At 51.6% G+C, this 24931-nt stretch overlaps 11 protein-coding genes across 11 annotated transcripts; 6 read left to right on the top strand and 5 right to left on the bottom strand.

The window, feature by feature from the left end:
* Positions 1-572: 572 nt before the first annotated feature.
* Positions 573-1811, top strand: PV08_01957 (uncharacterized protein; the record flags this gene model as incomplete). The annotated part of the gene is made up of 1 exon (XM_016376317.1): positions 573-1811. One exon carries the CDS (start codon positions 573-575, stop codon positions 1809-1811), a length of 1239 nt encoding a protein of 412 aa, XP_016241593.1.
* A 205-nt stretch (positions 1812-2016) lies between these two features.
* Positions 2017-5214, bottom strand: PV08_01958 (uncharacterized protein; the record flags this gene model as incomplete). The annotated part of the gene is made up of 1 exon (XM_016376318.1): positions 2017-5214. One exon carries the CDS (start codon positions 5212-5214, stop codon positions 2017-2019), a length of 3198 nt encoding a protein of 1065 aa, XP_016241594.1.
* Positions 5215-5707: 493 nt separating this feature from the next.
* PV08_01959 (uncharacterized protein) lies at positions 5708-7058 on the top strand (the record flags this gene model as incomplete). Its single annotated transcript, XM_016376319.1, has 2 exons — positions 5708-6422; positions 6472-7058. The coding sequence occupies 2 exons, from the start codon at positions 5708-5710 to the stop codon at positions 7056-7058; spliced, it is 1302 nt and encodes a 433-aa protein (XP_016241595.1).
* Positions 7059-7064: 6 nt separating this feature from the next.
* Positions 7065-8537, bottom strand: PV08_01960 (uncharacterized protein; the record flags this gene model as incomplete). The annotated part of the gene is made up of 1 exon (XM_016376320.1): positions 7065-8537. One exon carries the CDS (start codon positions 8535-8537, stop codon positions 7065-7067), a length of 1473 nt encoding a protein of 490 aa, XP_016241596.1.
* Positions 8538-9128: 591 nt separating this feature from the next.
* Positions 9129-9983, top strand: PV08_01961 (dephospho-CoA kinase; the record flags this gene model as incomplete). Its single annotated transcript, XM_016376321.1, has 1 exon — positions 9129-9983. The coding sequence occupies one exon, from the start codon at positions 9129-9131 to the stop codon at positions 9981-9983; it is 855 nt and encodes a 284-aa protein (XP_016241597.1).
* A 205-nt stretch (positions 9984-10188) lies between these two features.
* On the bottom strand, positions 10189-11937 carry PV08_01962 (uncharacterized protein; the record flags this gene model as incomplete). Its single annotated transcript, XM_016376322.1, has 3 exons — positions 10189-10368; positions 10434-11643; positions 11702-11937. The coding sequence occupies 3 exons, from the start codon at positions 11935-11937 to the stop codon at positions 10189-10191; spliced, it is 1626 nt and encodes a 541-aa protein (XP_016241598.1).
* A 1141-nt stretch (positions 11938-13078) lies between these two features.
* On the top strand, positions 13079-14623 carry PV08_01963 (uncharacterized protein; the record flags this gene model as incomplete). The annotated part of the gene is made up of 1 exon (XM_016376323.1): positions 13079-14623. The coding sequence occupies one exon, from the start codon at positions 13079-13081 to the stop codon at positions 14621-14623; it is 1545 nt and encodes a 514-aa protein (XP_016241599.1).
* Positions 14624-15614: 991 nt separating this feature from the next.
* PV08_01964 (agmatinase) lies at positions 15615-17205 on the top strand (the record flags this gene model as incomplete). The annotated part of the gene is made up of 6 exons (XM_016376324.1): positions 15615-15755; positions 15815-15911; positions 15979-16069; positions 16138-16152; positions 16232-16300; positions 16398-17205. The coding sequence occupies 6 exons, from the start codon at positions 15615-15617 to the stop codon at positions 17203-17205; spliced, it is 1221 nt and encodes a 406-aa protein (XP_016241600.1).
* A 1077-nt stretch (positions 17206-18282) lies between these two features.
* On the bottom strand, positions 18283-19518 carry PV08_01965 (serine/threonine-protein phosphatase PP2A catalytic subunit; the record flags this gene model as incomplete). Its single annotated transcript, XM_016376325.1, has 5 exons — positions 18283-18355; positions 18440-19046; positions 19104-19209; positions 19262-19303; positions 19357-19518. 5 exons carry the CDS (start codon positions 19516-19518, stop codon positions 18283-18285), a joined length of 990 nt encoding a protein of 329 aa, XP_016241601.1.
* A 677-nt stretch (positions 19519-20195) lies between these two features.
* PV08_01966 (uncharacterized protein) lies at positions 20196-21355 on the bottom strand (the record flags this gene model as incomplete). Its single annotated transcript, XM_016376326.1, has 2 exons — positions 20196-21109; positions 21157-21355. 2 exons carry the CDS (start codon positions 21353-21355, stop codon positions 20196-20198), a joined length of 1113 nt encoding a protein of 370 aa, XP_016241602.1.
* Positions 21356-22442: 1087 nt separating this feature from the next.
* PV08_01967 (uncharacterized protein) lies at positions 22443-23525 on the top strand (the record flags this gene model as incomplete). Its single annotated transcript, XM_016376327.1, has 2 exons — positions 22443-22676; positions 22728-23525. The coding sequence occupies 2 exons, from the start codon at positions 22443-22445 to the stop codon at positions 23523-23525; spliced, it is 1032 nt and encodes a 343-aa protein (XP_016241603.1).
* Positions 23526-24931: the final 1406 nt, after the last annotated feature.

Genomic DNA, 24931 nt, shown 5'->3' on the forward strand with positions numbered 1-24931 from the left:
GATGGGGTTAGAGACATTATGTGACTATCATGTTTGTGAAAACCCGTGTAGATTGCCAGCGATATCTCATGTTTGTGACGTGGTTAGTGGACTCTCAGGACCACTGAAGACCGCGCCCGTCGTGCACTGGAGCAACTACGATTAGAACGTCAATTAGAAGACGTAAAATAGGTTGTATCATTCTCCAGATCAAAAACATGAATTGTCTAGCTTTTCCCAGCCCCCTGACGGCTTTGCGCGGGCGCGTTGTGCTGAGGAGCCGATTTCAAGAATAAAATACAGACTCAGGTCTGGGGAGGGCGGAATTGATGAAATACTACAATTTCGCGCTTGTTGGCTGATCAAAAAATCAATTCGTCCCAATCAGGCAACTCTAGGTACCGTAGCAGGAAGGCGTGACATCACACCCAGACAGAGCAATGCTTGGCACTTTTCTACGCTTTCCGCGACACCAGATGCAACGCGCGAAGACCAAATCATTCTCGTGGTTCTCGACAGGGCCGTCCAGAGGTGCCTGACGGCATCACGGCCAAAATAGAATCTTCGACCAACGTTCATGTGAAAACCACGCCATGGAGACCGACGACATCCTCACCATTTTATCAACGTCGTCCAGGACACCTTCATCGGCGTCGACGACAGGCTTGCGCGACCAAGCTCACGCTCTCATCCTCCACACCACCAACGAAGCATTGTTACCTACAACTCTACACGACCTTCTCACCCAGATCATAAAACCACTCTTCACGACCACCAAGCACCCCAACCTGACGTCGACCGGACGTAAGAACCTCGTCCCCAATCCACCATCATTTGGCCCCAGCTATGCCTCGCTCAACGACGACGACGAGACTTCCAAGCCATGGAAATCGGCACCCTTCACCGTCCCCCTACTCAAGTACATACTCATTTCGTACACCTCGACTCCCTTGCCCAGCCGCAAAGCGACACTCGAATCGCACTTCCACCTCCTCATCCCTCCGATTCTGAACATGATTGACGACACCGACCCTTCGTACAAAGCGTCCGGATGCCACCTGCTCCACATGCTCAGCGACATCTTGGCCTCGGTGCAAAGCGACATGCTCAAACGTACAGGTCTGGGCGACGTGTTCATCGACGCACTCAAAGGCAACTTCACTCTCCTCCCGACACTCACGCCCGAGGACGAGAGTCTCTCGGTCTTGAGCCAACTGTATCCGGCCTACACTGCTCTCGTGGACGCAATGTTCTGCTACTCTCCCTCCCCGGAAAAACTCACCGCCATGGACCACAGGGCCCGAAACGACCTCCTCACGGCACTCTACCGACACGGCATCATGTCGTCGCTCGAACACCTCTCGTCTGCGGCGTCATTGTCATCAACGATATCCGTCAGCCTGACCGTCTTCCTCCTGCGCCAGATTCCACCGGTATTCGAGCGCACGGGGATATCGAGTGTACTGCATCTGAAAGGTCTCCTACCTATGCTTCGCGCGGGACTGATGGATCCGTTCATCCTGGTCGCACCAGAGCTGGTGTCGGCCGTGCTGGACGTGGTTGAATGTGTTATTTCGGTCTGCACGCCGCGAGTAAGGGAGAAATGGTACCCCGAGATCTTGAGAGGTTTGGTGGGATGTTGGTGTAATTGTCTCGATGAGAGCGAGGGCGACAGCGGCACTAGCGCTACCAGCAAGCATTTACCTGAGACCATGGCACGATTGACAAACATAGTCAAAGATCTAGCCGAGATTGTTGACAAGAACGAATGGAAAGCCGTCACACGGCGCCTGGTGGATGAGGAACAAGACCTGAAAGAGCTATTCAGCTGAGCGTGAACAGGGAGAAGATACAGTGCATCAAAGTCTCCCAAGTGAATGAACCGATACAAGCTTCGTAAACCAGCTATGGCCGATGAGGTACATAAACATCAATCTATCTATCGAGGGGTATCATTTTTCATCTCGAGAAGCGGCCAAGTCAGTACAACGCCAGTACAGAACGCCACTGCATCATTATATGGGAATACGAATATACTCAGACCTTGTCAACGTCATCACCAACCACAGGCCGCTGCTTGAACAAACTCTTCCCCTTCAGCCACTTCCTATAGGCCTTGTATCTCTTCTTCTCGCCGTCTTCGTGGAGCACGGTCAAGGGGTTTTCCACGGCCCCACTGGCGATGTATTCAGTATACTCGTCCAGACTGGCCTCCGCACGCTCGTCCATGGTCAAACTCACGGCCCCGCGGTCGTCGTCGTAGTGACGCAGAACTTTATGGTCGGCTGGGTCGGACGTGGTCTTGGAGAGATACTCGAGAAATTCAAGAGGCGCAGAGGAATAGTCAATGTCGGATGACACCACGAGCGGGATGTTCGAAGGGTGTCGCACGTATCGCTGGTACTCGCCTTCCTGGCGGACCTGCGGGTCTAGAGATCTCGTGATCAGCGACGTGAACGACTGCAGCGCAAGTTCGGCCTTGGTGGGCTGCAAGAGCGAACTGTTCGTGAGGTCACTTGTCGTGGCAGTGGGAAGCTTGGGGATCTTCGGCACAGAAGGCGACTGGACCTCGAACGAAGGCTCCTTGATGATCCCCGTGTATTGGCGACGATGGAGCGTGTTGTGCAGTTGTTGTTGAGCGTCGAGCCAAGGGCCGAGCGCGTTGGGTTTGGGTTTGGGTGCCGGCTCGAGTGTCGCGTGATGTGGCATGGACGAAGCGACTGATTCGGTTCCAGCAACGGACGCCGCGTCGTCCGAAGGTGCGACAATCTTGACGCCCTTGCGTGCGGCGTTCTTCTCGTGGCCTTCGCCGTCACTCTCGTTCCCCGTGCGTACCTTGAACGGTGAAAAGTCGTATTTGCCTGACGACGTCGAGTTGATCGGGATGTACCGCAGGTTCGAGTGCATTTTGAACGAGAAGAGCTTCTTAAACGACGTTATGGCCAGTGGTCGGTAGTATTCGACCCAGTAGTCGTCAAAGTACCCGAGCGGCCGGTCACGCAGGTTCCGTGGCCACAGTGATGGTGGTATCGATGGCGAGACGAGATATTCAGAGGTATACCACTGACGGTAGCTCGGCCTGCGTTTGCCAAACATTGATCGCGGATCGGAGTGGTGGAGGTAGTAGTCTGTCGTCAGATCCCACAGCATGGGCTTGTCGTGGGCGAAGACGTAGTTCCCAAGGAAGAGATTGTACGCTTCCTGGCGTTGGGCGTCCATGAATGAATTGTTGTAGTACCGTTTGAAACTCTCGACCATGTCCCTCGAGTGGCTGGTCCATTGATTGATCTTGCGATACGTGGCCATTGTGTTGACGAGGTGCGACCCTCCATACTGCACGGCTATCGTGTCGCCGTGGTCGTGCCACATGTGCGTGAACAAGTTGATGGCGTCAGAGTCGTACTCGACGGACGTGTCCTCGATCACTCCGAGTGCCTGTAACTGGTAACCGAGCGCTTTCTTCGCGATGACAAACTGCGCGGCGTTCGTGCGGTCGAGGCAGTCGATGCAATTTGTCCGAGCCACACCGCTCTGGAGCTTCAAGCCGGTTTTTTCATCGTTGCCGTTTTGAAAGAAGCCGGTCTTGGGAAGGATGTCTTCCGCGATGGCTTCCAGGCTGGCAATGACGTCGCCGTCGCGACTCTTGGAGGCACGGCTCATGTCCCAAGCGTGGTACAGGATCTGTTTGTCTTCGGGCAAGAACTGGTTGAGGTAGTTGACGGCGATGGTGTATTCCTTCAGAAGCTTCGACTCCCGGGGGGTGCGTTCGCGGGACTTGACAAGGTTCAGGACATATATCGGAGTACCGTACCGCTTGAAGAGGTTGTCAAAGTGCAGGGCCGCCGCGCTGAAGAACGGGTCCACCACGTTTAGATGGATATCCGGCTTCGGCGAAACACCAGTGTTGTCCTGGGTCCAATACAGAGGGATACTGCCACGGTGCTGGACGTACGAGGTGTACTTGTCGTTCGCGAACAGCGTCGGGCCCGGGGCGTGAAACGACGTGGTCAGCATTTCCGACACGATCTGTTCGGTTTCAACGTCGTTCGCCACGTATCCCAAGTCGTTTGCGCCTCGTTTGAGGAATCGAGCGCCGGCAAAAAAACGAGACCGCCGTGCAATGATCGTCACATACACAACCCTTCCCCAGTAGATGGACAGGGCACTTTGATCGACGTAGCCGTGCACAATTGACAAACACCAATCGAATGGGTTTTTGAGTACTTGCTTGGCAGGCTGGAGCAAGTGGTGATTCCAGACGAACATGTCGTTATGATCGTGCTTCAATGGCTCAGCCAGCCCATCAAAGAGCGCTTGCCGTTCCCGTGTGATGTTGTGCTGTAAGGTTCTGGTAACGTCGTAGGAGTAGCTGAAGTAGTACGACCTTGTCAAGTCGAGGTTTCCCAGGATGCTGACGAACCGAGCTTCCTCGAGATGTCTGTCGGTCTTGATCCTGGTGGAAGCTGCCGTGACCAGGGGTGTCATGTCGGTCTTATCAATCTGATAAATATAATGACCGCCGATCATGGCAACCTGGCTTCTTTTGGTCACATAGATCATGTAGTACTGAGCTGTGAACCGGATGAAGCCCAGAAGGCCCCAGAAGCTCGTCTTCATCTTGAGACCCCCCGTTGCTCGGTTACCCTCATCGATTGCACTGAGGATTTGCTGCGTCTCTTTCTTAGTGTAGACAATGTCGTCCTCGGTGATGTTAAGTTCTCCTGTTTCAGACGTCCGGTCAATCTTCAGTATTCGAAAAGCAGTATCCAGGAGATCCGACCCAACAATGTAGTAATAGTTGGCCGTTTCGTGCAGCGTGAACTTGTGCATTCTGGTCACACCCTCCTCGCCAACCTTGCCCACTGTCGCTCCCTTGTTGCGTTTCAGGGAGGGAGCCGGACTCGTTGTACGGTTAAATGACTTCGAGATATCCAGGTCGTCGTCATCATCCTCTTCGTCTCGTTTGCCCGGTGCCAGAGGCGGAGAGTCCGGTGGATTATTCGACAATAGAGGGTACATCTGCGGCACAGCCTCTGCGGGAGATTCAGAGTCTTCAGAATTGACCTTGATTACCGGCGTGGGATCGCCAACGCCGTCCACTTCATGTTGCTCCAGGTTAGTCTCCTTGGTATCTGGAGTCGCCTCATCGGCCGGTGGTTGTCCAGTCTTGTTTCCATCAGAGACTGTGCCCTCTGGAGCCACTTGGTTCGCGACAAACTCCTTGAAAGATTCCATTGCGACCAATATATCTGAGCTAAGGAATCTCCGTCCTACACTTGAAGTGTGCAAAGAGGCAGCAGCACTCCATCTGAGTCCAAGTTAGATCTGCACGTCCGCTCAAGGCCCTTCGTAGTCAGTGGAGATTATTCTTTGGAAGGATAACGTCTGCAGAGTGTCGCGTCTAATGAATAATGGCTGCAATGAACGCTATGGTTGTGGCGTGAAACACACGTCGAAAGACCAAAAGCCAGTGACAGCATCGTCAGGGCCCAATCAAGTTAGACCAGCCAAGACTGTTTGGGCCGAGGCTCGTTCTCCGCAGGCGACGGATCCCAAGTACATGTACTGCCATTATCCGGGGTTGTTCGTGCCCGCGTCGGTTCAGAGCAATATCTAGGTACCTAGGTATATGTTCCTCCGGCGATAATGTAAAAGGAGCTTCGTCTTCGAGGTAGGCAACTCTACTCTCCTCGTATTCTGCTGACTACGAGGCCGGAAATTCACTCAGATGGCTCCAACTACTCCTGCTCCTTTCTCTGAACCACTTCTCCCTCAGCTCGACCTGCCTTCGAATCCTTACTGGACCGAAAAGCATCATCGCTTGAGAGCCTTCGTGCGCAACTATGTCGAGACAGAGCTTGCACCGTACGCGCAAGAGTGGGAAGTTGCAGGCCAGGTACCCGAAAGTGTGCGCCTGCGGCATTGCCAATTGGGGTTCTCCATCGTGAATCCAGTTGTAGACCCGGCTGATGCAGGCGGTCTACAACACCCTGCCGGCATACCTTTTGGTGAATGGGACACGTGGTGCAGCGTCATAGTGGGCGACGAATTCACGCGTCTCGGTTGGTGTGGTCCAATATGGGGCTTGGGAGGTGGGAATGGCATTGGATGCCCCCCTATCAGCAGATTTGGAACAAAAGAACAGAGACAAAAGTGGTTGCCAAAGGTGGCGCGAGGGGACATTCGATTTTGTCTAGGCATTACTGAGCCCGATGGCGGAAGCGACGTTGCTAACATCAAGACAACGGCGCAAAAGGAGGGTTCGATCTACAAGGTGTCGGGGCAAAAGAAATGGATCACGAATGGGATATGGTGTGACTACTGCACTGCGGCTGTACGCACCGGCGGGCCAGGACATGGCGGTATTAGCTTGCTGGTTGTCCCGCTGAAGGCAAAAGGTGTCACCCTGAGAAGAATGGAGAACCAAGGTGTCCATGCCAGCGGTAAGTGCTTTGTGTATTCGGTATCTCAAATCGATCATTGACAGTACAGGCTCTACATTCATCGACTTTGACGATGTCGAGGTCCCCGTTGAGAACCTCATCGGACGAGAAAACCATGGGTTCCAACTCATAATGTCAAACTTCAATCCAGAACGCTTGAGTTTAGCCACTGCTGCAGTCCGGCTCGCTCGAGTCTGTGCTTCAGATGCATACAATTATGCTTGTGAGCGCGAGACATTTGGAAAGCCGTTGATTGAACATTCCGCAATCAAGTCCAAGATCGCCACGTTTGGCCTGCTCATCGAACCTGTCCAGGCGTTCCTGGACCAACTTTGCTATGTCATTGAGACTTCTCGAGTGACTGGTAAAGCAGTCAACGTTGGAGGAATGACAGCGTTGCTCAAGGTCATGAGCACGAGGTGTCTCGAGAAGGTCTGTCGCGAGTCCCAACAGATTATGGGCGGAGCAGGATATGCCAAGACTGGCAAGGGTGCTCGGATAGAGCAGATCAGTCGCGATGTGCGTGTCCATGTCGTCGGAGGTGGCAGTGAAGAGATCATGCTCGATCTTGCTGTCCGTCAAGAGGCTCGTGATGTGAAGCTCCGGGCGAAGGTGCTTGCTGCATCAAAGCTGTAGATACAATCAGTCCAGCCCTAGTTCGGCCTTTTGGCTGGCCATCATCTTCATGGCCTCTTGTTTTGTAGCTTTTGGGTGGTTGAATTGCCATTGAGCAAGGACATCTACCGCTTTCTTGAGCCAAGGCCCACCCTTTGGTCCGCCCAATACGTCCTTGATTTCATTTCCCTTCAGTATGGGCGCCATGGTATGGGCATCCTCCAATTGTTGGTCATTAACAAAGGACACAAACTTCTCGTAGCGTTTTGTAGCATCATCAAAGTCTCCAGCAGCAGCATCACAGAGCAGTGAGTAGAGGACATGCGACCTCCAAGCTTCTTTGCTCTGCCGCAGTGTCATGCCCACATCTGCTCTTGTAGAGTCTTCAGACGAGACAAGGTCGACGACCTTTACGATAGCTGGGCGATAGTCTATAGCCTCCTTGAGTACCTTGCGGAAACTATTGGTGGCTTTAATGCCTTCCCATGCAGCTGTGTATGCTTTGGCCGACGACTCTGACCAAGGAACATATGCTGCGAGGAACCAACTCAGGCTTTGGTTCTCCTTGGGTTTCAGGCCCAGGCATATTGCAGACTTCTCGTCGAGAATGCGTCGCAGCGCGTCGTAAGCTCTAAGGGCACCTTTGTGGTCGACAGCATATTCGTCGTTGGGGTCGGCGAACACGACAGAATACAGGTCGAAGTCGTTAACGTATTTCAGACCTGTGTACGGATCTGGGCCAGCCATGATTTTATGGATCTCAGTCCCAACGCGTTCTCTGCTGATCTTGATCCGTAGTGCTTCGTGGATGGACTTGTCCTTCATGGCCTCCTTGGAGGTCGATTCGATCTCGTAGTTGAGACGACACGCAAACCGAATAAGCCGCAGAACCCGAAGAGGATCATCTTTAAATGTTTGGTATGGCTCGAGAGGCGTCCGTATAATTTTGTTCTTCATGTCTTCCAGGCCACGCCTCGTGAAATCCTCCACCGCAAGGGAGTCGAGGTTGTAGAAGAGAGCATTGACCGTGGCGTCTCGCCGCATTGCATCTTCTTCAGCTGTGCCAAACTCCATCTCAGGATTCCGTGTCTGTTCGTTGTAAACTTCCTTGCGAAGGTTGACAAAGTCGACGTCGATGCCAAACATTCTCGTCGTGATAGTCTCGAGATGTTTGGACTTCTCGGGGTTTGCGGCTATTTTGTGGATGTCTTTGACTTCCGAGTTGAACCCTTGCTGCTTTGCTTCGTTTTCATACTTGCTGCCGTGCTGCTTCATGAAGACCTGCATGGCCTGGCCGAACTGCAAGCCTGTCATGGTACTTAGCGCAACGTCGATGTCGTGGCTTTGAACACCGAGGAGTTTATCCCGAACCCAGCCGCCCGTCCAGCGCAGTTCGAGTTCTTTCATCCCAGGCACAGATTGCATCTCGTTGCGGCAATCCACCAAGCACTGACGGAACAGCTTCTCGGCTGGGGTAAGACTGAGCTGGGCTGGCGCCATTGTGGTCAATTTTCTAGACCGATCACGCTGTTGTAAAAGTCGAACAAGTCGTAAAGGAGATCTTGAGGATCGCAAGAGCATTCTTAGATGGAAGCCATACTATAAGTTAGGCTAAGCGACAGAGGGCAGTGAGTGATGGAGAGTCATTGTTGACGCAGCGACGACAATGTGGTTTCTTGCATCGGAATATTTTTTTGTCAATGTGCCTAATGACTCAGTCCGCTGAATAGGCAACTGTGCCTAAGTTCTGGATTTCGAATACCAAACTGGGGGTCCAAAAACAAGAATTCTTCAGAAAGAGTCGCCTAGTTTGCTAGTTTATGCTGGAAAGGAGATCTGGACTTGTGTGTTGCAGTGTTTGCTATGTTTTGGTCGCAAACCGGCTCAAAGCCTTGCCCAATTGTCAATGGATATCCCACGGAACATCAATAATCCGCGCTCCGTGCTTTGCCTCGGCAAGCAACATGCGGTTCATGACAGGCACGTACGAGTGGGAAGTCTAGGTAGATTCTTTGCACCATTCTATCCGCGACGAGTACAAGTCGTTTGACCAATGCTCAATGTGACAAACCTGCCGTGTAACCTTTCAGCATGCGCGTCATAGGCCTCACCGGCTCGATTGCCACGGGCAAGTCGACATGTTCGCAAACACTCTCTACCCCGCCCTACTCGCTCCCCTTGATCGATGCGGACCTCCTTGCGCGCAAAGCCGTTGAACCAGGCACCTGGGGCTACCGACGCATAGTTGCAACATTTGGACCGACGACTCCCGACCTCCTGCTACCTGCTTCCGACCCTCAATGTGGCGGCAAAGATGACGGGCCGACGGGGAAAGGCAGACCACTGAATCGACCTGCCCTGGGCAGGCGGGTCTTTGGCAACAGCGAAGAAAGGATGGCAGATAGAAGGAAGCTCAACGCCATTGTGCATCCGGCGGTGCGGTTCTACATGGCTCGCGCTATGCTATACTACTACCTCCTCGGCCACTGGGCCGTGGTGCTCGACGTCCCTCTCCTCTTCGAATCAGGCCTGGACATTTTCTGCAGCACGGTCATTGTGGTGGCAGTCTCGGACCCCAAGATACAGATGCAACGCCTGAGGGATCGAGACCCCCACTTGTCACCCGAGGACGCGGAGAATAGGGTGAAGAGCCAGGTCGACGTGCGCGAGAAGGCGACGAGGTGTGAGTACCGGAACAACGGCAACAAACAAGCCGCCAAAGGCTACGTCCTGTACAATGATGGTACAAAGGACGATCTGACACTCCAGATTGCAGACGTGATGAGGAAGATTCGATCAAGAAGCCCTCGATGGTGGAGTGTTCTCCTCTTAGTGTGTCCACCACTCATGGCGACTGTTGCATCTTGGGAGGTTCTATGGAATTGGTGGCTGCGCAAGAAGACCATCCGAGAGAGAGGCGAAGAACTAGCGAAGACAAAGGTATAAGCTGGCTCATCTCTCGCATCTTGTTGTAAGATATGCACCATCAATACGCCAATAGATAAGTCGAGAACAAAGTGCTCAGAAGAGTCAAGCACCCTCTACATGCCGGAGGAGGCAACATCCATTGCTCCGCATACAAAAACGACCCATGAATCTAACATCTATAACACTATAGCGGTGGCAAGCCCGCATGCCACTCGCACCAACACTACAACAAGGTATCAAACTCTGGATTGACCCAGGACGGTGTGCCTGTTTTAGCTCTTATTGTCGGACCAAACCAATGCAACAGCCCAAAAGCAGGCATGGCTCCGAAAAACACGATAATGCCTTGGGCGGCGAAGCACCAGGTCCAGCCTGAACCTGCTTGCCAAGGAGCGATGAAAAACTACACGAATGATAAATTAGCATGGCTGGTTTTGAGGTTATGGGAGAAAGAAGTCGTGGACATACCGGATCGGCAAATGCCGACATGTTGAGCAAAACGGCATAGAATGTAACCATACTCATGCTTTGCAATGGATAGCAATCCACAATATACGCACAAATCACAGTGTTGCCCATTTGGATACCCGCTGCGAACAGGAAGAGCGCAACCTGCCCGACTATCCAGTGGTAGCTTTTGTCGACACTGATGCCCCAAACGATCAAGCCGATCGAGCTGAGTAGGCCGGCGGGATAAATGAGCCAGAGACGCATCTCAGGAACTCGCACGCCGCCATTGCGTTTAGCCAGACGAGCACAGACAATGTCGCTGAGATGACCTCCTAGGAAGACTTCGGCAAACAGAGTGCCTAGAAGCAGGCCAATGAACAGAAGACCTTGGATCTGCGGTTTGTAGTTGGGATATGCAGCTGGCAGCATGGTGATGACGCTGAGAACCCACCAATACCACGTGAAGCAGTATATGAAGATGGCGAGGGATGCTGCCAGAAACTTGGCTGTTATCGCGAAGCGAAACAGCTCGCCGTAGACGGCTGGATGACGCATGCCCGGGACTGGCTTGCAGTTGAGGAACGGAAGCTTCTTGGTGCGAGGAAGGCCGACGGATGAAGCGTCGCTACGTCTGCGACCGACTTTCTCGATATCCACTCCTGATTCCTCGGATGCCGTTGCCATAGGGAGCTGGGACAGCATATGGTTGCGAGGATAGAGTGTCTCCGGCATGAACAAGATCTCGAGGATGAGCAACACGCCGAAGAAGATGGCTGTCAGCCACTGAACCCAGGCCGGGGAGACGATGTTAATAAAACCACCAATGATTGGGCCGACGAGCAAGCCGCTGTCGATTGCCAAAACCCATAACCCAGTTTTCTGGCCTCGTTGGTGCTCGTAGAACATGTCGTTGATTGCAGCAAGACCCACGGTCGACGCTGGGGAAACTCCAAAGCCTTGAAAGAAACGCGCAGCCATATAGCCTCCATAGTTGGGTGCTTTGGCGGCGCCGATGGTGGCACCAAAAGCCATCAACGTTCCGAAGATGAACACAATTCGACGGCCAAAGATATCAGCGAGGGATGAGAATATTAGAGGACCAACAGCCAGACCGAGTGCTGGAATAGCGACTGTCCAGTTCACTTGGGAATAGGAAATATTGAACTGTTCCTGCAGTTCCGGAAAGCTGGCGACTGTGGTTGTGGTCAGGTAGGTGAACAAGAAGTATCTGCGACGTTGTCAGCAACAATCTGCTCAGAGCTGGGGGCTGAAGGCTTGCGACTGACTTCAACATGATGATGGCGAGGATCGAGTGCTTTTGAAAGCTGCTCCAATTGAGAGGATCTAAAGGATCACTTGTCGGTTGTGGATGCAGGCGGACGCCATCTCTCATCACCAGATGTTGTGCTGGAGCTGGCAGTGGTGCCCCGGTGTTCTGATCGACCTTTTCAGTCTGAGGTGACTGAATAGGCTGACCGTCGTCTTCGGGCGACCCAGATTTCTCCTCCATCAGTGCCGACATTGTCGCAGATGCTGAAGTGCTTCGCAAGAAGGGGCAGAGAGGGGTATATACCGTCCAGAGACAACAGAAGGAGTCAAACAAGGGCCACGAGGTAGTAAAAGTACAGGAATCGGCACAGCGCCACGAAGACAAACCGTGGAGACGGGTCCTAATAAACGTGGAAGGGTGTCCACAAAAGATGCTGATGGTCGACCGCGAGATGCAACATACAAACCGATCACAGAATCCATTACGATCAACCCTGACAGCGACAAGCTTCGTGCTTGCCACAGAATGGAGTCAAGGACATGATATCAGCAAGAACAAGAGATCCTGCGCCTTGGTAGTGTCTGGGCAACAGACGGGTGGACGAATATAAAGGCTCGATGCAAGGCTGGCGTAGCAAAAATTGATCTTGCGGGGTGCTCGTCGATGGCTCTGATAGGACTTTGATAAGAGGAAGTGGCAGATGGCGTTGGTTCGTGCGACAGGGGGAGCAAACGCAGAGCCTCGTAGCTTCACATCAACAATACGAAGTCGCAGACCAAAAAAGGTGTCTCAACAGCTTCTCCTGGAAATATGGAGTAAGCACCAATACGGTATTTTTGGCGGCGGTGGCTGGAGCACAGATGAATGGTCTGTATGGATGGATCCCTCAGGTACCGAGAGGTACACGATGTGACTAGCGGCGATTACGAGCAGTAATGAATAACTCGTAGAGATAAGAACACAACAATCCACTCGTCCATTGGATGCTTGTTTCTTGTCCCTGTAGAGTTTCGCATTGCTCCCTCATCGAAGTTTGCTCTCTGCGACGGCTGCGATCTCCCTGCAGCCCACAAGATCCACCAACAACATCAGCAATCACCTCACCGTTACAAACTCAGGTATATAATAATGTGGAGCAGGGAATTGACCGCGCCGTCCACGGGCCCAGAGGGACTTGTCAAGGTATCGTATCCAGACTTCTGGTCGGACAGCCGTCTATCGGGCCTACATTTAACACTTTCCTCTTTGGTCCTTGCTGAAGTCGTCTCTTCGGTGTCTGCTTTAGCTTGACCATTGGGCGTATTCTACTCTTCCTACGTGCTCACGTACTCTGCCATTTCACAGTTCAACATATTGGAGGTTGACTATCCGGGCTACCGGTCTTGCTGCCGCCATGGACGACACCATAAGCGAGATTCCCAACGAGCACACCAGGCTCTTACCCAAGAAGCAAGATGGCGACGACCATTCTACAAGTCAAGGGGAGGGCGAGCTCCTCGACATCCTCCCCGAGGATGCAACGCCCTCTCGGACGCTCATTCTGCATGAATTCTGGGTGTTGTTCCGAGGGTCGATCCCAGTAATCCTCGCCTACACCCTGCAGAACTCGCTGCAAACAATTTCAATCCTTATCGTTGGACGAGCATCGCCTCAAGATCTGTCGACAGCCGCTTTCTCATACATGTTCGCAATGTGTTCCGGATGGCTGATCGGTATGGGCGGATCAACAGCACTAGATACCCTCGCGTCGTCGACCTTCACCGGAAGCAAGAACAAGCACGACCTCGGCATTTTGCTACAACGAGGTTTTGTTGTTCTGACTCTGTTCTACATTCCAATCGCTATCATCTGGGCGTGCTCGGAGCCGATCTTCAGGGCGCTCGGCCAGAGTCCTCAGCTCTCCCGTGACAGTGCCAGATTCTTGACGTGCCTCATACCGGGTGGTCTGGGCTATATCTATTTTGAGACGATGAAGAAGTACCTTCAGGCCCAGGAAATCATGCGACCGGGGACCTATGTTCTGTTGATCACATCGCCGATCAGTGCACTCCTGAACTACTTGTTCGTCTACGTTGCTGGCTGGGGTATCTTGGGTGCGCCTTTTGCCACTGGAATTGGCTACTGGCTATCTTTCCTAGGTCTGGTGCTGTATGCTAAGTTCGTGGCTGGTGGAGAGTGCTGGGGCGGTTGGAGCAAGAGGTGTCTTCAGAACATAGGCACATTCGCCAAGCTGGCCATTTTGGGCTTCATCCACGTCGGTACCGAGTGGTGGGCGTTCGAAATCGTGGCCCTCGCGGCTGGCCGGCTGGGCGAGATCCCTCTCGCGTCTCAAAGCGTCATCATGACTGCAGACCAGGTCATGAACACCATTCCGTTCGGCATTGGAGTTGCCGCCAGTGCTCGGGTGGGCAATATGTTGGGATCTAAGAACGCCAGAGGAGCTGCTCGGGCGGCCAACGTCGCCGCGTGGTTGAGCATGATCATGGGGGCTCTTGTCCTTGCTGTCTTGATGGGCACGAGGAACCACTTTGCGAAGATCTTCAATGACGATGAGAGGGTGATCAAACTCACAGCTCACGTGTTGCCATATGTCGCCCTGTTTCAGATTGCAGATGGCCTGAATGGCAGCTGTGGAGGGTCTCTACGAGGCATGGGCCGGCAGCACATCGGAGCCGCGGTCAATGTCTTCAGCTACTATTGTGGTGCACTCCCGCTGGGCATCTGGCTTGCATTCCACGGCTGGGGCCTACCAGGTCTCTGGGTCGGCCAGTGCATTGCATTGTACATTGTTGGCATTCTGGAATGGGTCATCGTCGCTTTCAGCAACTGGGAGCACCAGGTGGAGAAGGCATTCGAGCGCATGGACAAAGATGAGCTGGTTGAGACTGGCAATGCTGGAGCATCGGTGCCAGCGCCGGCGGGGAACGGACCACTGTAGTCGTTTACTAAGTACATGACTGATGAATTACAAGCACGATTTCTCATAGATCGATAGACGTAGAAAACGGAATGATTGATTATCCTGGTGGAGTCTAGAGGACGGATATGAATTCTCGAATGATCAATTATTGGCTTATCTCGGGGCCCGCGCACCAGCGATCACTGAAGATGCACCGTGTCTCTTGTACTCGTACAATAGGAGCGATACCCTCGGAGGTCCCACTCATCACAGCCTTCTCGATCCGGTTAGCGGCCTTGGTTCTTACCTCAACGTCTTAGAAAACACCCAGGATCTTCTCTCGCAAATCCTGGGCGTCTCTGACCGATAAGCAGTGCTTCCCGCACGGTGACAAACTGCCTTAGCTCAGCGGCGTCTGCATTCTTCATCCCTCTGCCTTCGCCAATGTCCTCCAGTGCCCCGCCGATGGATATGTGCGCTCGTCTTTCTTATCCGGGGGCCGCCAGATCGAGACATGGCAGACTTTCTTTCCCACATGGGCATCCGTTTGCTATTGACTTGGTAAGTGACACCACAGACCCGCGGCTCACCGTCGCCTGCGTCTTCCAAGCTCCAAGCTCCCGAGCTCCCAAGCTTGTACCTGTCCCTCATGGCGTCACTACTCGAACTATCTCTCTGTCTCCTTCCTGGGCAGGAGACCGCAACGGGCGTTTCTTGTGGCGACGTTAGGTAACAAGAACCCAAGCTATGATCCATGAGGTAAGACCATATGTACAACTATCTGCAGGAACATCGACCGTCACTGGACCCGGAGGCCGCTCACCTGCACGAGTCTTCGACAGTAAGTGGTGACCGGAGCTGTGCTCGCACGTTAGCTGATCTTTCCATTACGAGTGCTTTATTACCCTTGCGCGGGGTGATTTTGTTTATTTGGGAAGCTCTTCTTTTTCCTCCTCTCTCTCTCTCTCTACCCATCCTCTCCCTCCTACATGCTCCTTGACTCTTTGAAGATCGTGGTGGTACTATCAACATGCTTCTCAAACCCCTTGCGCTGTTGGCATGTGCCGGCTGTGCTATTGCCCACGGTAACCATGGCCACGACCAGAGCCCCATCTCTGGACCACACAAGTCTCTGTGGTACAACACCTTGCCAGGCGATGGAGGTACCCAGGTAAGAGACAGACAAGCGGCGCCTGCAACGACCGATCTAACCGTTTTGTTCTCAAACAGGCCGATTCAGTCTTCTCTGGAATCTCAACTTTTGGCCGTCTGCCATACTTCCCTTGCCTTGCCAGCGACGAGGAGAAATATGACATTGCCTTCCTAGGTGAGTTTGGACGAGCAAGGACCAGACTGTGGGTAAGAGACAAGAAACTGACAAAGTGGTCACACAGGAGCACCGTTCGACACTGGTACATCGTACCGACCTGGCGCTCGATTTGGGCCCAGCGGGATCAGACAAGGTTCTCGACGCCTCAATCTCTAGTACGTTTTTATTTTCCGTATGCTTACTATTGTCATGGCGATGAAGGCTCACGCAAGCTTGGATTCAGCGGCGGGTATAATGTGTAAGTTTTACGTCCCTCTGTGCTTCTCTTGCAGTTCTCGTTCAGAGCCTTTTCTAACGTCGTCTTTTCTTTTGAACAGGCCCATGAAATCCAACCCATTCAACTTCTGGGGCAAAGTCATCGACTGCGGTGACATCCCTGTGACCTCGTGAGTGTCCTGTCCTGCCTGCCCTTTCTCTATTGTCTCTTTGGCGGTGCCCGGAAACAAGAAATGTCCAAAGCTAACATCACCACCCGCTCCAAAGATACGACAACCACTATGCGCTCCAGCAGATCGAAGACGGTCACAACCTTCTCCTGACCCGCACGCCCTTCACCGCCGCCGACGAGCCGGGCATCAGCAAGGCAGGCAAGACGCTCCCGCGCATCATCACGCTGGGCGGTGACCACACCATCACGCTCCCCCTCCTGCGCAGCATCAACAAGGCGTACGGCCCCATCTCGGTGATCCACTTCGACTCGCACCTCGACACGTGGAAGCCCAAGGTGTTTGGCGGGGCGCCCAGCAAGCAGGCGGCCATCAACCACGGCACGTACTTTTACTGGGCCTCCGAGGAAGGCCTGTTGGCCAACGACAGCAGCATCCACGCGGGCATCCGCACGACGCTCTCGGGCCCGTCGGACTACGAGAACGACGGGTACTGCGGCTTCACGCGGGTCGAGGCGCGCGAGATCGACACCATCGGCATCCACGGCATCATCCACCGCATCAAGGAGCGCGTCGGCACGAAGAACCCCGTGTACCTGTCCATCGACATCGACACGCTCGACCCCGCCTTCGCCCCGGCCACCGGCACTCCGGAGACCGGCGGCTGGACCACGCGCGAGCTGCGCACCATCATCCGCGGCCTCGAGGGCATCAACTTCGTCGCCGCCGACATTGTCGAGGTCGCCCCGGCCTACGACACCAACGCCGAGCTCACCACCATGGCCGCCGCCGACGTGCTCTACGAAGTCATGACCTTGATGGTCAAGAAGGGTCCTTTGACCGTCGCCGCCACTCAGGCTGACTATGTCCCCGAGGAGGTCGAGGAGGATGCTGCCGACTTGTAGAGAAGTAGACAAGGCCCTTGATGTGCACGCACACACACACACACACTCATACACACGTGTGACGGGACACCTGGTCGAATTTTTCTTTTTGACTTTTGGCTTTCGGCTCAGATATATACCGATTGGGCCGAGGGGGCGACGATTAATGAAAGTTTTACAACCGCGAATCTACATGTGTAGGGGGAGGGGCCGGTGGGATGGGATCAAGATGAAAAGGATATGATTGATATGCCCCGTGTTTGGTGTCGAAGAGGTGGCCAGTTAGGTAGTCAGGTAGTAGTAGTTGGGCGGTTAGTTAGGTGTGTAGTTAGTTATTCACCTCGGGGTACCTCGAGTCAGGTACAAATGACCACACCACAGCCATCACTTGCACGCGTATTATAATCGTACACATCATGGTCGATTAGACAACAGGTCAACAAGCCATGGATGACAGCCACGTAGTACGGTGACCGTGACCGTCAACTGCACGTGGGTTGGAGATGGAACAACAAGCCATCGACCAACAACCTTACCAGTATAACGCATTCACACACTGGCACACGAGAGAAACAATCACAAGTCATCGATCAACAGCAGGTGGAAATGCATCTTGGATATCTGCCATCTTCATTAAACACTTAGGAAAAGACAGCAGCGTTGTAACTTGGTTGTCATCTTTCTTGCCTTCTTGTGGTACATCTGAACAGCCAGGTCAGGTAGTGTGCCTTACTCTTCTTTCGTACATTTGTGGAGTCTTTTCCTTTTCCCCTCCATGATATGATGATACTCGATGCATGCCCAAAATAAAAGAAAAGATGAAACGCTTCTCTTTCTTTCTTTCTTTCTTTGTTGTCATCTCTATGAGTGCTGCTTTTCCTCGCTTGGGGCCAGGATCAGGGCCTCCTGTTCATTGCGTTTGCTCCTTTACCTTCATCAAGCGTCCTGCCCTCCAATAAAACATCCACATGCCATGACGACGAAAATTGCGAGTCTCCCTCGCTCGTTCTGCAAAAAGATACTGTAGGGGAAAACTGCCTCCAACATGTCATGATAGCCATAGAATTTGTTGATTGGGGTCCGTTGGTGTTGCCTCGTTTACAGGAAGTAGTCGGGGGTTCTGCGACTGACCATCGGCTCGCCAGCTCGAGGACAAGGATCGAATTGCAAGCTTCAAACGACAAAAGTTAGCTTACTGGAAGTCCCCCAAGGACAGAGGCAGCAAAGCGGGTTTGGCTGCGGCGGCGAAACTTACAAGGTATACTTGAGGTGCTCATCAATCTCCATGATTGCAGCTTGGTTACCGCATCGGTAGCAGTAATTTGGAGCGCTGAAGATTGTTACCACGTTTCGGTCCTGGCTCCAGTTGTACCCCTCCATGACCAGCTGATGTGCTCTAGCCACCAGCGTGAGGCCGTTGTTGTGATTGAACGCTTCCGAGATGTCTTGGCCAAAGGTGTATCCTGCACCCCTTGGGCTGATGCCCCACCCGCATCTGTCGTCAGGATCACTCCAGAGGAGATCACACATAGGCCCTTCGTGGGGCACCTCCTGGATTCTGTCAAGAGATCGGATGTTGTCAAGTGTGTCAATGCTGGGAGACAGTCCACCGTGCAGGCAGAAGATCTGGTTGTCAATGAGAGCGGTGAGGGGGAGGTAGTCGAAGAGGTCGGTGAAATATTTCCACACGTTGGCGTTGCCATACTTTCTCAAGCATTCGTCGTAGAACCCATAGACCTGTGTGATCTGACGGCTTTCGTGGTTGCCGCGGAGGATGGTGATGCGAGAAGGGTATCGGATCTTGAGGGCGACGAGCAGGGTGACTGTTTCGACGGAGTAATAGCCGCGGTCTACGTAGTCTCCTGTCATAAAGGTTAGCAGAGGACCTCTTTTTCCGAGAGAATCGTCCTTTCTCGTACCCATAAAGAGGTAGTTGGTGTCTGGGTTGGGTCCTCCAATGCGAAACAATTCCATGAGATCATGGAACTGGCCGTGAATATCGCCGCAGACCGTGACGGGACATTTCTAAGATGGGCGTCAGTAGATTCTCCGTCACAGTGAATCTTCTGTAACGTACCACTGGCTGTACATTTGACTCCTCCTGAAGTACTTCTCTAGCCTGCGATCCAGATGAGTTTCTCCTCGAGACAAAAAAGGCAGTGTGATGCTCACTCTATCGCAAAGTCTCGACACATCACTCTCTGCTAATTGTTTACAATCCATCAAGCTCTCTATCCAGCCATCTAGGGTCGGTATTGACTGAGAATCTGTGACGGCAGATAAGCCGTGCGGCTGCGCAGGCTTGCCTACGTCGACGTCCATTTTTGAATCCATGATTGAGTGTCAGCCTCAATCAGGTCGTAGGTAGGATCAAAGGAAGAGGGCGCTCTATGTCAGGAGCAGGATCTCGTGGAGCTCGCGTGCGAAGTTGGCCAGTTGTTGTGACGTTGTTTTGACACTGGATGATTGCAGCGATGGTAGGAAATGTGGTCGAATTCTTCGCAATGGTCCAGGCCGTACGGGAGATGAACGAAGCACCACTCGGTTCAAAAGATGGATCTCGATGGAATATTGAAGCGATGTCGCTGGTTCTGAAATCTTGATTATGAGAAAGCGGTCGTGACTTGCAATGCTGGGAATCTCGCCGGCTCTGGCTACAACTTCCTTTCAGCTTAGGGCCCCGCCAAGCCTAAACAGGACTCAGCCAAATGTCAGGTATGTACGGAGTACCTAGACCTAACGAATGGCGTTGACTGAGGCGAGTTGACAATTTCAAATGCCATAGCCCACGCTATTTCCTACGTTCATGGTGATTCACCAAGGCCAGAATACGAAAGAATGATCAGGAACGATCTATTGCAGCTTGTTGTTCTACATGGAAGCAGGATTGCGGCCTGCGAGACGTGGAATGGTCCCTCTCCTACACTTCTTACCCACGTATTGCAATGCATTCGTTGCACTCTCCATATTTTCATCCAGCAACACGCTTTTGCCTCCTGTGTATGAAATGCTCAAATGAAATCGCCACGGCCGTAGCCACCAAAGGGATTGCCCCCAAAACCACCTCCACGTCCACCTGGGAAGCGACCTCCTCCGCCGCCTAGGTTTGGCCGACCATCTCCTGGTCCCACTGGGTCATATCGAGCTCCTGGCGGTGCCATGGGATCGTACCCTTGTGGTCCGCCTTGGCCTGCGAACAAAGGATCGTCAAATGTAGGGTGCATTCCACCGCCGCCACGTAGCCCTCCTCCAGGTCCTATCCGCAGCGGATCATGAGGACCGAGTCCCGGTGGATAGAGATCCCTGTCGCCGATGTTGCCGAACGGAGGCCGATTGGGAGCACCGGGCCATCCGCGCGGGGGAGCATTGAACTCGTATTCATCTTCAAAACCTGGTGGAGGAAAGTCCCCAGGTGGATGAGGTCTGCGTGGCACTGCAGCCAATGGGCCATCAAACGGGTATGGCCTCGCAGGAGGTGGATGGTCGTCACGCAAAGGATCTCGAGCCGGAGGTCTTGTTTCCTCGTGTCTTCTGGGTTGTTCTTGTGCAGATGCCGTCTCTTCATACCCTGCCTTCGAGATGCCTGGGACCAGTTTCTGGATGATGCTCACTCGGAACAGGGTTGCCAAATCCACTATCCGTCCATCTGAAATGAACACATTCCGCAGTGCAGATTTCACATCCGACACATTTGAAGCCTCTGCGATGGAACCTTCCGATATGTAGTCCTGTGCTTTGATTTCGAAAGACGCTGTCTTGTCATCACCGAGACCAACACCAAACACTAGGGCTTTTCCACCTAATCGATTAATCTTGAGCAGAAACTCCATCGAGGACTGTGAATGCGCATATCGAAAGGCATATGACGAAGAAGCATTCCACTCGGCAGGCAAAGGTTGCGCATCTTGAGGATCAGACTGTGCATCTGCGACATGTGAGTAAATGCGCAGGCTTCTTGCATCGAGTTCATACCTATTTTGTGGTCTTCTCCCAAGCCAATCAGACGAAAACCTACTGCAAGCATACAAGCATGGGAGAAGAGTGCTATGGCAGCATAGGGATCTTTCACGAGTCGAGGCTGTTCACTGTCTGAAGAAGGAGGCGGCAGTGACTTGACCATATAATCGAGAATTGAGTCGGGGCTCAGAGCGGACCCGGAAGCGGGCGCCATGATGAATCAAGTACCCTACCGTCGACAACGGCCAAAGCTAAACTGGAGGTAGAAGCTGGAAGAGATGTGTCGTGTTGACAATGATGGATCGCCGACTGTGTTAGTTGGGTGTTCTGTACTGTACAAATATGTCCTTAGAGGCGACGAATTCGATACTGCAGCCTGGAGAAGGTGCCCAAAAGCCCCCAAACGCCCTCCGGAGGCCACACGCCGAATGAAAGACGCGCCCACTTCCATTGACGTCAGTCTGCGGACGAGGGTTTCGCGCGAGCGTCGGAAGAACGTGGCTCCATTCTCCGTGCCTCTGTCCACAGTGTCTTCTCCCTCGAGGGACCTGTAGGGACACTCAATACCTGCCTGCCGGCCTCAGCATAGCATTCTCCTTCGACCAATTCGAAAAGGTACCGAAGGCTTCAAGCATGACGTGTGGACCTAGCCGAGTCCCTTTTGGGTAGTTCACCACTGCGTCGGACGAACACGAAAGTGACCGAGACCCGTGATTTCAGCGGAGCTCTACATTCTGTCGCCGACCACTCGCTCGTGCACTTACAAGCGAAGTGAACTACGGTCCAAACCGACGGTAACGTACCGATTGAGATGGAGATTTTGCTCATCTTTCCACGATCTGCTGAGTAACCTGCCGATCAGGATATCAGGGTCCATGCACCATTCGCGTAGTTCGCTCGCTCGATGTCGGCGACAACGGAGCGCGAGGTTCAAAGAAGCCGATACAACGACAGCCTTTGTCTCGCCTGATTGGCCACTTCTCCTCGCGGCTCTATATCCAACGAGTTCCGACTCGCACTCTACAATATGGCATGATGAGTACTGTTGCAACGATTTCGTACGGCGACTTTGATGGTGTGCATCGGGTTCAAGCCTATCGGCGGAGCGCATCATGGCGACTCGGAGATACTCCCCCAGTATAATTCCGCGTCCGAGGGGTTTCTTTACAGTATGAGGGAAGATAAAAGACCGGCCATCTTTCTTTCACGATCGCCTGATCACTTCAAATCAGAACCGACTTCTTCGCGAACACAAAGATCAGTTTGTGGCATCAACGTCTACCCTTACAAAGAGGTACACAATGTCGTCCCAACGGATCCCGGGGCCTCCCTACCCAGCAAAGACTGCTGGAGTAGGTGGTGTGCCCACGGTTGGAGTTGATGTCCCAATATGCAGCGTCTTCCTGTTCCTATTCATATGTGGCGCAGCCAGCCATATGGCAATTTTACAGATTAATCGCAGGCGGGGACACAAGTTCCTCATGTCTGGTCTCATGTTCGGCTTTTGTATGGCACGAAATATCACTATGATCATGGTATGTTCTTTGGTGTCGACCTTCTCATCGTCATAGCTAACGAAAATGTAGCGCATTGTCTGGGCCTGCTATCCGACAGATGTCCAAATCGCAATCGCCGCCAGCATTTTTGCCTACGCCGGTGTTCTGGTCCTTTTCCTTGTCAACGTCATCTTTGCACAGAGAATCCTTCGAGCAGCTCACCCACACTTTGGCTGGCACAAGACATTATCCAATGTCTTCATTGTCCTTTACGTGCTGATTGGAGTAATGTTGGCAATGGTCATATCAGCAATCGTACAGTCCTTTTATACCCTCAGCCCGAATATCCATCGCATCGACCGCGACCTCCAAATCACGGCCTCGACATACTTGCTGTTCATATCATTCCTGCCAATTCCGATGGTAGTATGCGGCCTGATTGTCCCCCGAAAAACTAGACTGGAGAAATTCGGTACGGGACGATGGAGGACCAAGGTCGCGATCCTGCTTGCAAGCTCTATGCTGCTCTGTCTCGGGGCATCCTTTCGCTCAGCGACAACCTACAAGAATCCGCGGCCACGAGATGATCCAGCATGGTATGATGCCAAATGGTGCTTCTATTTTTTCAACTTTACGGTTGAGATCATTGTCATCTTCCTCTACCTCATACTTCGAGTTGACCGACGCTTCCATGTGCCTGATGGGAGCAAAGGTCCTGGGGATTATGTGGCAGAGGACAAATCTTACGAAGGAGAAGGTGGTGACAACGCTTACGTTCCTCGGCACAGAGCAAGCAGTATGACCAGAGTGCTGTCTGAGGAGGAGATCTTTGACGATGAGCCCCCGATTGATCACAGACTCAGCAAGGACATCGAGGGTCAGCGTTGACGAACAACGAAGGACATGACCAATAGAGTTGATAGAGCAGAATCTGTACTTTACCTCATACTGAATTGCTGAGATAAAAATGCAAAGATCTAGTTGGACTTTGCGCCGCCTCCTGTCACCCTTGTGGTTGTGGCGGCGTGAAGAAATTGCTTGACTAACTATAAGTGAGGGAGTGACCTGCCGCTATATATACATAAGAGCATGTAAGCCAATGTGGCAGTCAAGAATAAGTAGTACCGAACCCGACGCTAGAATCACATCCTCCTCTATCTAGTTATGAGCACCTGCGAGTCGCTGCCTGGGTCTTGGCACGGCTTGGCGCTTCTGCCTCGCCAGGTCCTTACTTCTACTCATCTCGCGTTCCTGTTCTTCTCTTTTCCTTTCTCTTAATAATCAATTAACTTGGTGAGTGCTGTTCTTTTATATTCTAAGGCGTGATAGCTCGTTATAATTAAGAATGATTTATATCTAATATATATATATATTATAATTGTCTTAAGAGCCTATTTAAGTAAGTTCTTAGGCGAGATTTAAGATTCTTATTATGCCTCTTTAATCCTGCTCGCTGATAACACTGTAATATGTAAATAAGGTTTTAGTTATGTCTTAATGTAGACACAAAAGAATAAACACAATTAAGATCGCGAATTTAACGCAAAATTAATTAACTTTTAAGCGACAATCTTGATGTTTTATGTTATGACGCTAAAGGTGCCTTTTTCTTTATTTCTTATTGTTTCTTCTTTTTTTAGGTGGTCGCGAGAAGCCTTGAGGTATTCGATCTTTATTAAGAGTATCTTTAGTCTCTTTTTTAATATTATAACTTAGTGACTTAATTTAGTGACACTCTTCTCTATTCTTTTTATTTTAATTCTTATAATTCTTATCTAAATTAATCATTATAAAAAGTGCTTTCTACTATTTTATTATTACTAAAAGAAACTAGCTAACTTTATTTATTATAGACTATTTTAATTATTTCTAAATTATTAGTTATAAGATTTTCTTTCTCTTATATATTATTAATAATAATTAGTAATAACTTATTATAATAATTCAAAAGAATTAATTTATATTTAATATTTTAATATTATCTAGAAGAATCGAGTGAATTAAGATAATCTTTAAGAAGTTTTAGATTATTATATTTCGAACTAAGCTATTTTTTAATGAAGTTTATATTAATTATAAGTGTTTCTATTTTCTTTTGCTAATTTATATATTGATTTATTAAGAGTTATAATAGATAGAATTAACTATATAGAGACCTTTATTTTATAATAAGTCGATAATATAAATAATCTCTATAAGTATTCTCTTGTTTTTATTTAAAACTTCTTATAATTAATTATATTAGGCTATATTTAATGCTTAAATATTTAAGATTCTTTTCTTAATTATTGTTC

This window comes from Exophiala spinifera, assembly GCF_000836115.1.
Source record: "Exophiala spinifera strain CBS 89968 unplaced genomic scaffold supercont1.1, whole genome shotgun sequence".
Lineage (NCBI taxonomy): Eukaryota > Fungi > Ascomycota > Eurotiomycetes > Chaetothyriales > Herpotrichiellaceae > Exophiala > Exophiala spinifera.